The following is a 13434-nucleotide window of genomic DNA, read 5'->3' as shown; positions in this document are numbered from 1 at the left end:
CGCTTCGTTCCTCATGGAAGACATTTTTGCACAAGAAATGGTTGGATGACGTCTTTGATTGTGTCTGAGTTAATTAATTTCTAATCCATGAGTGTAACTTGTTATATATGATGTTAGATTCCTTTAGTCTGCATTTTTTTTACATTGATTTTTATTGTTTAACAGATTTTATAGTTTATTTTTATCATTTTCTTGATACATAATCTTGTGAATCTCATGACAGGCTGCGACCTGAGCGCGATACTTTTTCATATATGGCCCAGATCTCAGACCAAAATCAGTTTATCTATGCTATCTAAGTTTGTTTGACTGGACGGAGTGTTTTTGTGGTGCCTTTACAGACTTCAGCTGTAATCTCTGACGTCATAGAAGAAAAACAAAAGCATTCCTTGTGTCGAGTTTCACAGGACACTTTAAATTAACCAGTGGAAATGAAGTTAGCGTTGGGTGCACCGGAACAATTCTCATCAGCAGTGCATGCTTCCGCATCCGAACTCAAGAATCATATTCTTTCCAATGTGATCTTATTTGTATATTTGCTCTATCTGCTCCAATAAAAAGGCAGTGATATAATTGTGTGATGAACTGTTAAACGTTATGGATCGTTTCCTCCGTGGCCATACCGAATGTACAGTATGTGTGCGACAGATTGCTAAAAATGTATGCAAGAAAAGCACTACCATGTTTAAATAAAGGCCTACTGCACTGTTTTAAAGACAGAGGTGTTGTTAAATTAACCAGAAATATTCAAACTGTTGTACATTCCATCATTTTTTAAAATTCCACGTTACATATCCAAAGACAAAACCAGTAACGATCGATCTTTTATTAATCAAAAGGATTTATAAACATTCTCAAGGTATGATCGATCAATTGGTACCCGATGAAAAAATGTTTATATCAGTTATAATTCACACACAATGCAACAATATCAACAGCTCATACATATTGTTTGTGATCATTTCAAGATTTACACAATGTGCTCATTCATTTCTAGCCCAAAAGATAAATTCTGACTCGTCTCAATTATCTAATATATTATATAAAAATACACATTCATCTCTGAAATGAGAGAACGACGTACATCCAGCTTGTTCAAAATGTTTCTTCATGTTCAAGTTTTCTAAAAAACTAGGCTTCAAGTTTCAGGCTCACCCCTTGTGGTTTTTCATGAGTTTGCTCAACTCTTGAAAGATTTGAAAGACTTTTTAAAAAAATCACCGAAATTCAAAAATGTAAAAGTTTCCAGTGTTGAGTTCCAAGATTTCCCCAACCCCATTTCAATCCTGACAATTCAGAAAAAAAAAAAATCTTTTCACTGCAACAAAAGGTCAGAGGTCAGGCTACCACTAAGCTGGTTTTTCAAGCTTTTCGTTGTGCTTACATGTCTCTTTATTTTGTTCACACCTCAGCCTCAAAGCCAGGTGGAGGTCACTTGGAAACGATTTGAATGCATTTCTGGATCACATTCGCAAGAAAAACTGTAAAAATGCACCTCAAATTTTCCAGAAGACGATGAAGATCCGTCAGCACCGCGTCATTCAAGGACTTTTAAGGGTGGGAGCTCCCTTTCATGACTTCCTTTCATGAAAAGGAGAAAAAAAACTCAATTGGAAATCTTGAAAACTTGCGTCGTTTAAAAATATCAAAGGCATCTTGGTCATTAGAGCTCTAGATGAGGTCTGATCACAAACACAAGCAGATGTACATCCACCAACATCCGACGTGACGTCCAGAAGGTCCAGGAAGCATTCTGGACTGATATTTAGCGCAGACATTTTCTGGGTAATCGCGTCCCACAGAGTGCAAAAGACAATGAAATGGAAATTTGCTTTACCTTAACATAAATTCCACGCTGCCGTTATGCCTCAAGCTCATAATTAATACTTTAGAGTTCAGTAACATTTGTTAAATAATTATAGCTGAATAATTTTAAAATAAAATACCCTGAAGAAGAAACGAGACCTCATCCATTCAGCTAAACCTCACTCATCACTCACTCACGTTAAAGTTTGGAAAGATACAAGTTTTTCTAAAACTTCACTTCGTTGATTTTTTTTTAAAAATAAATTAAAAAAAGAAAACGTTACATCGACATAAAATGCATCATTTGGGATAAAAAGACAAAAAAATAGGACCAGAACTGTCCCTCAGGCGTTTTACAGCTCATCATCATCACTGCTGCCCCAGGACAGAAGGCTTGTGGATCTCTGAGGGAGGAGTTGGCGCTTGTGTCAGGACTCCTCTCCCGCTTCCCGGTTGGACACATGGTGATACCCCTGGCTGCTCAACGGCTGCTTCTGCCAACAAATAATGCTGAGGAGGATGACGATGAGGAGGAAGAGCAGGCAGCCGGACACCACCAGACTGACGATCACCTCTGAAGATGGAGAAATAAGAGAGTGAAGTTACCGTGGCACAATCTGTCATCTTTATGTATTGTTTCGTAATGTTTGTCACCTTTATCACGGCCCTCAGAAGGCAACTGACACTCTTTGTCCCTGTCGTCTGAAATCGAGAGCTTTGTAATTCTTTTGAATTCCTCTATGGGGCAGTCAAAGGAGCAGTTTGGTAACTGCTGGGGGTACGGCTCCACCGTGGTGTCATTCCGGTAAAACATCTTCACCGACGCAGAGCTGAAACAAAAAGAGGTACCAGATATAAATATTGGTTTTCATGATTGTTGAATCATGGACCCTCATGGACAACTGACTGTGTGTGTGTGTGTGTGTGTGTGTTATACCCATTGTCATCCCTGTACAGCTCAAAGATCTGACAGGACGCGTATGGTGGCTGAAGTCCGCTCAACACATTCAGGCTGGCATGGAGGGCAATTACAGTGCTGTCATGCTGTGGAGCAGAAACACACACACACACACACACACACACACACACACACACACACACACACACACACACAAACACAAACACAAACACTTAGGGTTTACCTTAAAAACTCATCTCACATAATTTCTTATTAGTGTGAACTCACTCACCGCTGACAGCATCACCATTTTCAGTCTCTGTTTGGGGTCTGGGACGGACATGTTGGTGAGATCGTTCACTATTTTATCCAAAAGTAAACCTGAACAGACGGATTAAAAGAGGATTTTATGTTTCAGGGAATTCTTCGTTTTCAGAAAACGCCAAGTATTTGTATGTACAGTTATACCGCTGATCTCACGGTTACATACCTCCCTGCAGTCGACTCTTCTCCTGCTGTTTGTGCATTCCGAACATGAACTGTGAAAATTGGACAAAAGAGTTTTATTTATACCGTCCTAGAATATCCGACCCAAGTCAAACAATACAGTATTTTCCACACTATAAGGTGTACTGGATTATAAGGAGCACTTTTGGTTTTCGAGAAAATTAAAGGCATTTAGGTGCACCTTATAGTGCAGAAAATACTGTAAAAGTCGCTGCTGCTCATACCTGAAAGTCCAGGTCTCTGAGCTCTCGAAGTTTCTCCAAGACAGTCGGCGTCACCCAGCCAGGGGCGGTCATGTTGTGTTTAGACTGATCAACAAAAAGAATCATCAAATATTGAATATCAACTCTTCTTCAACAGTCCTCTGCACCATGAATGAATCACTGTGTTTAGAAACGAGTAAGCGACTTTCAGACTCATTTTATTAACAGTTTACACACAGTCTGCATGTAGCAAACATGCTGTGTGTTTAACCTCACATTATTACATTAAACATTGTGTATTTCCTTGTGTGTGTTTGTTCTCACCTCACAGAATAGAGTGTCGTACACACTCCAGACATTGCTCACAGACGTACTCAGTCCTGTTTTGTTGCTCACATAGTCTATGACGTCCTGAAGAGAAGACTACAGTAAGCCCCTCATGCAAGTATTTGACAACAATTCGTATTTTCACATTCAAATAACACTTTGAAAATATTCATGGTTTTTTTTACAGTTTATTGTCAAATAATCCTCCAGAGGCTCTGAAAAGAAAAAAGTAAAGAAAAGAAAAATGGAGGCAGTACCTGGTATTTTGTGACGGTATTTTGATATTCTTCTGTTTGCCGAGTTTCATTCATCAGCTGATCGTAACGAGGACAGTCGTTCAAAGGAAACTTGAGAAGCTGTAAGCAGAGACGTTATTATCAGATGGTGGATCACCTCTAGCAAAGAACGCTAATGAAATCCATTTCAATCCTACACACACCCTCTCATTAGTTTGTGACACCGTGTGCACAGGTATCGGCTGCCACTTCAAGTCAGGCGTGAAAACTTGCTGGCCGATGGGGGGGTAGAGACCTTTTAAAAAATACAGAATTAATTGGGTGAAGAAAAGTTGAAATTACTGGCAGAAGGACAAAATATTACCTGCAAGATTGGATTCAGCACTCATCAGAGTGCGGTCGATGTCTGTACTGCGAATTACGATCTGAGGAGGAAGTCAGGGAAAAAACTTGTTTGGCAAACTGTAGCATGGTCATCGTAACTCTGGAGAGAAGAACTAACAGACGCGTTCCTCTATTGATCTGGGAATTACAGCTGAGATTGGAAACTGTCCAACAGTGATAAAAATCTTTGGCTGTGTGTGAGAGTTCTGCGGTGGTAAAGTAGTATATCTACCTCATATCTATCATAGGATTCGCTGAGAAACCCTTTGTATCGCTTCCTCAGAAACTGGCCCAGCTCATATTGCTGCCTCATCCCCTCCTGAGAAGAGTCAAGATAAAAAAACAAACAAACAACAGGACACATGACATTTTTTCAATTAAAAACAGGTTTATAGGGTCAGAACAGCAGCTTAAAATTGACAAACTTGAAAAAAAAAATTTGCTATACCTCTGATAGCTGTCCGAAGCCTTGGGGCCAGTCGCTTTCTTGGTACGGGTCGGTAGGATAGGCTTTGATTGGCGATCGATCACCATGTCGATACAACTGAAGTCAGGAGAGAAGGGATGGCGTTAAAAACCTGAGATCGCTGCTTCAGGGACAAGACGATTTGCCATGATTGAAGGAAACACAAAATCTGCTCTCTGCAAGGAATTCTGAAGGGGTTAACAGTCAAACAGGAAGACAAGGATAAAACACAAGTTCTGGAGTGGCCTGAGCTGCATTTAGGAACTGGTATGAACTGAAAGATCTCGGCTACAGCAACATCAGAGACTGATCTCCAAGGTGGTTCAGTTGTTGCTGCAAAACAAGCAATTAAGTTTAAAGAGATGATTTTTTTTTTCCCAGCTGGTGATTTAGGCATTACTGTTTAGCCTCTTCAAATAAAGACAGCCATTAAAATGTTCTTGTGTTCACTCAGGTTGTGTTTTGTTTAAAAACATACACTTTAGTATGTGGCACACACACAATTAACAACCAAAAGAAACTGAGCTGTTATTACATTATTAATACGCCGAAATCTGTAGAAGATGCAACGTATTTCTGACGGTTTGCAGCTGGGTTCATATAAATACAAATGTTTGCACTTATGTAAATTCAATCTGAAACGTCCTAAACTTTGAGCGAGGTTCCACGTCAAACATAAAGGCTAATCGATGTGGACAAACAAACCTCCCGTAGCATTAAAACACATGTTGATATGACTTACCACAGTCACAAATACTAGTTTCTTTTCTGCTACGGCTTTTCCACAGATAGAAGCCCCCGTTAAAAGGAAGAGAATGGGTAACGACACCATGTTTACCTCGGCTTAACCGTGAGTGTGCTAGCTAAGCTAATTTAGCGCACAGAGCTGACCACTTCCTGTCTCGCGCCGAGGTTGTGTCAAGTCAGCGAGATTTAGCTCCGCCTTCTCAAGAGCGGAAGTACAAAGATATTTATGTAAGCGGAGGATGCAACAAAATATGCTAGCTTTAGGAATACAAAACGTTCGAAAGTGAAATATACATATTCTATTAGTATTTAAGTACATACTTCTGCAATTCACCCTCTGTCGTTGTTGGTAAATAAATTGGACTTGTTTATTTTGAAAGGAAAAACTTGTTTGGTTAGGGAATTTTGAATTTATACTATGAGTAGTCGTTGCCAGTCCAACCAATCACGAACCTCCAATGGCTAAACTCAGCCAACTCAACCAACCTTATTTCATGTGCCAGCCAATCAGAGATGGCGTAGGGCGGGCTATGTCTTCCCCTCAGTAGGATTCACACTCGTTTGTGACAGGGACACAGAAGGGACGGACATCCGGAAACTATTCAAATTAATAATAAAAAAAGTCGTGTCTTGCAAAAATAAAGAAAATGAAAACCAATTGTGAATACACACGAAAATTTAATGGCTTTGGACCTCTTCTATTCTATCTATCTTCTAGTCATCTCACCAAATTTAATGCAAATCTGTTTTCTACTTTTTTCCGTAAACCTGCTGACAAACCAACAAATGGAGCAAAAACATGCTTAAAAATATTTAATTCGTTTGTTTGCAGAGGCCTGCAGTTCCCCCTGCTGGACACTGGAGGTCAGTGTTGTTTGAGCAAGGATCTGCCAGCATGTCACTCACGGTAGCAGCAATGAATGTGTGCAGCCTTTAGTTTAAATTACATATTATTGATAACAGCCATTCGCTCTCATATAGATGTAAGATACTGCTAAAGATGTAGCCTTTATTAGACTAAACCTTTGATCCAAAAATGTAATGCATTTTATTGAACAATGGAAAAATAGTTTTAATATGCATACCAATAGAGCATTAGGTTATATCCATAATTTAAATCTTGGAGACAGACATTTTTGATAACATATGATAACACAAATTTTAAATTTCTTACTTGGGCACATAAATACCAGCAAATAACAGCAAAATACACAAGATCAAACATTAACTAGAGTGTGTTTTGCACATATTCCACTAAATCTAGCCTTCAAGTGACTGGTCTTTGGACCTGTTGGTCTTAGGTTAAGTCTGTGTGTTTGTTTACTATGGAGGCCTTTCATCCTTATCAGGTTTACAGATGCTGCAAAGCTCTATGTCGTAACTATATTTGTTTAAAGTGAACCACATTCATGGATCTGTCCAATGTTCAAAGGTAGACACGCAAAAACCTGTGATGTTTGAAAACCTTTGCTCCTTAACTGACCCTTCATGTCTTGTCATCTCCAGAGAATAATCTGGATAATTGACTGACTGAGATATATTCTGGGAGTGTACAAACAGTCCATTTTATATAGAGCAAATGCTAGCTTGTGTTTAATTAAATCTTTTTAAAAAAAACCTAAATATACAAAAAGAGACATGTAAAATTCTTTTTAAGTCAATAAAACAACAATTCTCCAAAATCCTTTCATGGTATTTAGGTCATGTGCTTTTGAGGAGGTTGTGACACACCTGAACATCAGCACAAACACAAGATCCCAGGCTTCAGGCAGGAAGCACCCAGATTAGTGTTTAAATAAACCATGTGGGAACGTATCAGTACACAACATCCCATGAGCTGCATGCAAAACACGGAGGACTGAAACAACAATATTGAGCATTCAGCTATATTCCCTCAGTGTTGTCAATTTATTGTATGTCTTAGCCAGTTAATTTCAACAATACTCTCTTTGTTCAATTGTTTTTGCTGCAGGTTGTTTGTATGCACGTTCAAACACAATATGGGACTAAATCCCACCGGAGGTGTTTATGTTTTTGCTCATATCTCAGATTATAGGTGACAGCTCATGTTGAAAACACATGCTGAGGCCCTGGCTTAACCCTGATAAATTAACACCAAAACAGAAAAATAGGCAAGAACCAAATGTCACCGGGATCTCTCACACACACACACACACACACACACACACACACTCACACACACACACACACACACACACACACACGCACACACACACACACACACACACACACACACGGTATCGACAATAACAATAATGAGAACAATAGTGATTAGAGAGGGCTGGGATTATCCTTAATCTGAAGTATCTATGTGTTTGTTAAGGGGGGAGATATGCTCATTAAAGAGGAGTCGAAGCATCAGGGTTAAGCCAGGGCCTCAGCATGTGTTTTCAGCATGAGCTGTCACCTATAATCTGAGATATGAGCAAAAACATAAACACCTCCGGTGGGATTTAGTCCCATATTGTGTTTGAACGTGCATACAAACTACCTGCAGCAGTGTTTGTCAAGGGGGGAGATATGCTCATTAAAGAGGAGTCGAAGCAGCCCCCCCCCCACACACACACACATCTAAAGGAATTCATTCACACTGACACCTCATTGACAGAGGTGTAATCTGCTTGTTGGGAGATTAAAGGAAGCAATCCAACAGTGTGTGTGTGTGTGTGTGTGTGTGTGTGTGTGTGTGTGTGTGTGTGTGTGTGTGTGTGTGTGTGTGTGTGTGTGTGTGTGTGTGTGTGTGTGTGTGTGTGTGTGTGTGTGTGAGAGTGTGTGGTGGGCGTGGACGTGAGTGTTGATCATGAAGATCACACAGAGAATTACTGACATAATTACCAAGATGATCTGATGAACAGATGTCTGTGAAGTTCCTTGTTGACAGGCCCTACACAGCCTAGAGCACTCCAGTAAAAACCCTTGTGGTTTTATTCGCCTCAGATTGTGTTTTTACACCCGGGAAAAATCATTTTTCCACGCTCAAACCGTGGATGATGAGGAGATGCGTGTGCTGGAGGCTGCAGGATGCAGCCGGATGATGGCAGCATTTCTGCGGATTGTTTTCGCACTGAGCTCTCTGACGCATTTGCTTTAGTCATTCCCCTCTGTGACATGGTTGTTTTTCATTCAACATGAACATTTTGTACGCATGCAGCAAAGTGCAGCATAAGCACTGAGGAGTGTCAAATCCAAAAAACAAAACAAGCGTGTCTGCCCCCGGCTGCTTTTGTGCATAGAAAAAGTGACATTTTTAGGAGATAATGACCATAATTATTACCAAATGTGGTCACAGCTGGAGTGCTGGATGGGAGAATAAATGGTGAGGTACGGAAATAGGAAAGGCAAGGTTCCAGTTGGAGTGGAATACCCACAGGTTTAAAAATAGGCCAAAACATTCATTATATAACAACTGGGACATCAGGGTTGTTTACAGTATCTCTGTCTGAGAAATAGAGGGTTATAATCCAGTATTATGAGGCAGATTTTAAACAAATCCGAAAGACGCTCAAATGAGATGACAATTCCAATGTATTTTTTTAAAAAAATACAAATAATTATGTAAAAATAATTTCATTAAATAATATTAATATATTTAATGGAGATATCTGTATAAATCATTTAAAATTTTACGTAAAAAAAACGCGTGTTTGTGGACGATGCTGTTGTTTTTACAGCATCTTTGACGTGCGTGTGATATTTTCTGTTTCTCAACGAAGAGAGCGGTGGGGAGGGCGAGGGGGCGGGGTTTGGCTGCCTTGAATTTTTTTCCCCCCTCCACCAGCCAATAGGAAGCGCGGAAGCCGCCTGACAGACAGGCACGGCCCCTTCTGGAAGCCCCGCCCCCCGTATGACTCCGTGTTTTATTCTGTTTTTAGAGCAGCAGCAGCGTCACATGTTGTTTTTCTCCAGGATCCGATCGGTCTGGTCCCGCCGCGTAACGGACGCATCTGCAAGTGTCCGCCATGGATTAGATTTAAGATTTAATAATTTAAAAAAAAAAAAAACGGGTTGATTTTATAAGTTTATTTCTGCACATTTTCTTTTTAAAAAAAAAAAAAAAAAAGCAAACCAAAACAACAAAAACTACTTTTGCTGCTCAACTTGTGACGCCAACTGAAGAGAAATGGCAAGTCCTCCTGCGACGGGAGGACACCTGTTATCGAGCGGCGTGAAGAAGTGCGGCTACCTGAGGAAGCAGAAACACGGACACCGGCGCTTCTTCGTCCTGCGGGAGCCCACCGATCGCTGCCCTGCCCGGCTGGAGTATTACGAAAGCGAGAAGAAATGGAGAAACAAGTCCGCCGCCAAACGGGTCATAACTTTGGACTCCTGTCTGTGCGTAAACAAACGCGCCGACGCCAAACACAAGCACCTCATCGCCCTCTACACCAAGGACGAGTACTTTGCGGTGGCTGCAGACAACGAGCAGGACCAGGAGAGCTGGTTCACGGTTCTGACTGATCTAATAGCGGAGGGGAAGGTGTATGACAGCCCGGCTTCCACCTCCTCCTTGGTGGGGTTTGAGGAGGCCAGTTATGGACTCATTACCCCTGTGACAGCCGTCTATAAGGAGGTCTGGCAGGTCAACTTGAAATCCAAGGGTTTGGGTCAGATCAAGAACCTCACCGGGGTTTACAGGTTGTGTCTCTCCAGTCGGACCATCAGTTTCGTGAAACTGAACTCGGAAACGGCAGCGGTCAGTTTGCAGCTCATGAACATCCGGAGATGCGGCCACTCGGACAGCTTCTTCTTCATAGAGGTGGGTCGCTCGGCGGTCACCGGACCCGGAGAGTTCTGGATGCAGGCGGAAGATTCGGTGGTGGCGCAGAACATCCACGAGACTATCCTGGAGGCCATGAAAGCCATGAAGGAGCTGTCGGAGTTCAGGCCACGGAGCAAGAGCCAGTCGGCCAGCACCAACCCCATCTCCGTTCCCACCAGACGCAACCTCAACAACCTCCCCCCGAGTCAGACGGGCCTGGTGAGGAGATCCAGGACGGATAGCATGGCGGCTACCTCCCCTGGGAGGAAGTTCACGTCGTGTCGAGTCAGAACGGCCAGCGAGGGCGACGGTAGCGTGACCCGACCCGTGTCCATGTCCATCTCGGTGAGCGGGAGCCCCACCAGTCCCAACGCTGGGAACCATCTGAGCAGGTCCCACACCCTCAGCAGCGGGCGCACCTGCAGGATGCTGGAGTCCTCCTCCAACCTGCATCACAGTCGCTCCATGCCGGTCTCCAATTCCCCACCAGGTGCCTCCAGCCCCATCAGCATGTCCCCCAAAGGGGGGGCGAGCACCTGCACTCCCGATAAAGCCAGCCGGCCTTTCAGCTGCAGCGCCTCCATCTCCGGCTCCCTCGGCGACGCCGGCTTCATGCTGTGCGATGATTACAGCTCCAGCCCGGGCGACCCCAAGTTCCTCCCCCTGACCCGCAGTGACACCCCCGACTCCCTGTCGAGCACGCCCCCGTCCCGCGACATCAGCGACCCTTGCGGCTACATGATAATGGAAGGGGCGAACGGCGGCAGGTTGGCGGTTTGCGGCGAAGGTCAGGCATTCGAGAAGGCCTACCGGAAGAGGACGCACTCCCTCACCACGCCGCGTCAGCAGAGGGTGGTGGCGCCGCTGTCGTCGGCCTCTTTAGACGAGTACACCCTCATGAGGATGGCCCACGGGCAGAACTCGCACTCCGCCTCGCCCAAAGTTTGCTACCCGGAAGATTACGGCGACATCGAGATCGGTTCGTCGAGGAGCTCCAGCAGCAACCTGGGAGACGACGGTTACATGCCGATGACGCCGGGCGTGGCCTCCCAATCAGGGAAGGTGGACAACTACGTCCCCATGAGCCCCATGTGTGTGTCGGCGCCCAAGCAGATCGTCAATCCCAGGGTGCATCCTCAGGCGGGCGCCAACGGCGGGTACAAGACGAACTCCCCCTGCAGCAGCTCCCTGGAGGACAGCGGCTACATGCGGATGTGGTGCGGCTCCAAATCCTCCATGGAGTCCCCGGACAGGCATTGCGAGTACATGAACATGTCTCCGGGGAATCCGCCGCCGCTCCAGACTCCCCCCGATCACTACTTGGGTCTTCTCGCTGGGGAACCGGCATCAGCGAGACCGGCGTACCAAACCGTCTCCCTCACGCCGCCGGTGAAACCTCAGGCCTCCAAGAGCGAGGAGAACAGCCAGTACGTGCTGATGAGCCCCCAGAGCTTCAGGCAGAAAGTCGGCGAGTCAGATTATTATTCGGTGATGCACCCCAGCGCCGCGCAGACCGCCCCATCGAGCCCCTCGGTGCCCTCCCCAGTCAGACACGCTCGGGCGGAGATGACCCTGCCTTATAGAGGGCGGTTGGGTCGCCCTAACAGGCTCTATCTGGACACCCTGAGGACCCTCCCCAGCATGAACGAGCACCCCCTCCCCGGCGAACCCCGCAGCCCCGGGGAGTACATCAACATCGACTTCAGCGGCGACAGATTCTCCTCGCCCTCCAACGTCTCCATGGAGAGCAGGTCTTCATCGTTGGGATCCAGCAGTGGGGGCCCGGGGAGGTTGTCCCTGACAGACTACATGAACCTGGAGCTGGGAACGCACTCGCCGAAGGAAGGGAACACTCCCGCCGAACGCCAAGACCTGCTCCCGGAGTTGTCCATGTGCCCCTGCTCGGACGACGGGGTGTACCGGGGTGAGAAACGCTCTCAGAGCCTATGTGACGACGAGGGGAAGAACGACTACACGGAGATGACGTTTGGGATGACCAGCTCGCCCCCGCAGCTCGTGCCCCACAATGCAACGAGGTACGTGCATCTACATTTATCTTTTATATTTCCCATCAGTCTCAGCTGTACTGGAACGTAGATGATGAACGCAACGTGCTTCATCCCTTTGATAATGTCAGTCTAGTTATCTTTTGTTGATTTCATTTGTTTACATTGGTTTCCATGGTGATGACGGATTCCTCAACTTCCACCAGTGTGAAAATGAATCTTCTTTCTGACACTTGCGTTTTGAACGTTGCCCCACAGCAGCCAGAGCGGCCGCGAGAGGCGACTTTCTCCCGACGACCAGGGAGTCCCGAAAGGCTTGGGGGTCTTCATGTTGGGGGGCGCCTCTTCCTCCACGGTGGATCCCGACTGCGCCGCCAAGGTGATCCGGGCTCACCCGCAAGGACGCCGGCGCCACAGCTCGGAGACCTTCTCCTCCACCGCCACGGTGACGCCGGTCTTCCCCTCGTTTGCCTGCGGCGACGGCGGCCTGAAGAGGCACAGCTCAGTGGAGAACATCTCATCCCGGAGCAGCGAGGGCTCCGACGAAGAGTACGGCAGCCCTGTCAACCGGCAGAGCTCCGCCGGATACCCCAGCGGACTGAACTACATCGCCTTGAACCTGCTGGACAACAGGGATGTGGAGAAATGTGAAGATCTGCCCGGCTTCAAACCGACCAGCAGCTGCAAGGGGGGCATCAATGGATTACACAGCACACCATATGTCTGTTTGGGATTCAAGGAGGCTGCAACCACTGCCAAAGGTGAGAGGGGCTGACGTCAGATGTGTCGCTGATAAATTATGCATCTAAACTTAGCTTAAAGTACTGTTTTGGCCTTAAAGGAATGGGGGTTGAAGTGTTTTTTTTTGAAGGTTAAAGGAATAAATGAGTGAAGTTGTTTGGTATAAATGTAAAAAAAAGTAGAGAGAAAGAGCTCTGTTGTGCAAAGGGAAGAGAAAAAAGAAGGTAAACACTCACTTTTCCAACATTCAAATTCTAACTGCCTGGATTTCAAAGCATTAATGAGGCTTTCAGGTGCTCCTCTCTTGCTCGTACTTCTGAATACTTCCCAAAT

The 13434-nt window shown here is 45.1% G+C and overlaps 2 protein-coding genes across 2 annotated transcripts in view; one reads left to right on the top strand and one right to left on the bottom strand.

Moving 5' to 3' along the window:
• Positions 1-2215: 2215 nt before the first annotated feature.
• On the bottom strand, positions 2216-5733 carry acp2 (acid phosphatase 2, lysosomal). Its single transcript, XM_068309080.1, has 13 exons — positions 5570-5733; positions 4810-4905; positions 4594-4680; positions 4342-4402; positions 4181-4272; positions 3999-4097; positions 3739-3825; positions 3436-3519; positions 3195-3243; positions 2997-3085; positions 2744-2850; positions 2461-2636; positions 2216-2380 (listed from the first exon to the last, which is right to left on the bottom strand). Exons 1-13 carry the CDS (start codon positions 5657-5659, stop codon positions 2235-2237), a joined length of 1263 nt encoding a protein of 420 aa, XP_068165181.1. The 5' UTR covers positions 5660-5733; the 3' UTR covers positions 2216-2234.
• Positions 5734-9477: 3744 nt separating this feature from the next.
• LOC137591202 (insulin receptor substrate 2-like) overlaps positions 9478-13434 on the top strand; it is a 10130-nt gene continuing 6173 nt past the window's right edge. The window contains exons 1-2 of the mRNA XM_068309043.1: positions 9478-12390; positions 12619-13121. Of these exons, the coding sequence (XP_068165144.1) occupies positions 9716-12390; positions 12619-13121 (3178 nt within the window). The 5' untranslated portion in view covers positions 9478-9715. The remainder of the gene's footprint in view (positions 12391-12618; positions 13122-13434) is intronic.

This window comes from Antennarius striatus, chromosome 24 (genome assembly GCF_040054535.1).
Source record: "Antennarius striatus isolate MH-2024 chromosome 24, ASM4005453v1, whole genome shotgun sequence".
Taxonomy (NCBI): Eukaryota; Metazoa; Chordata; class Actinopteri; order Lophiiformes; family Antennariidae; genus Antennarius; species Antennarius striatus.
This window is presented reverse-complemented; position numbering and strand designations above follow the sequence as displayed.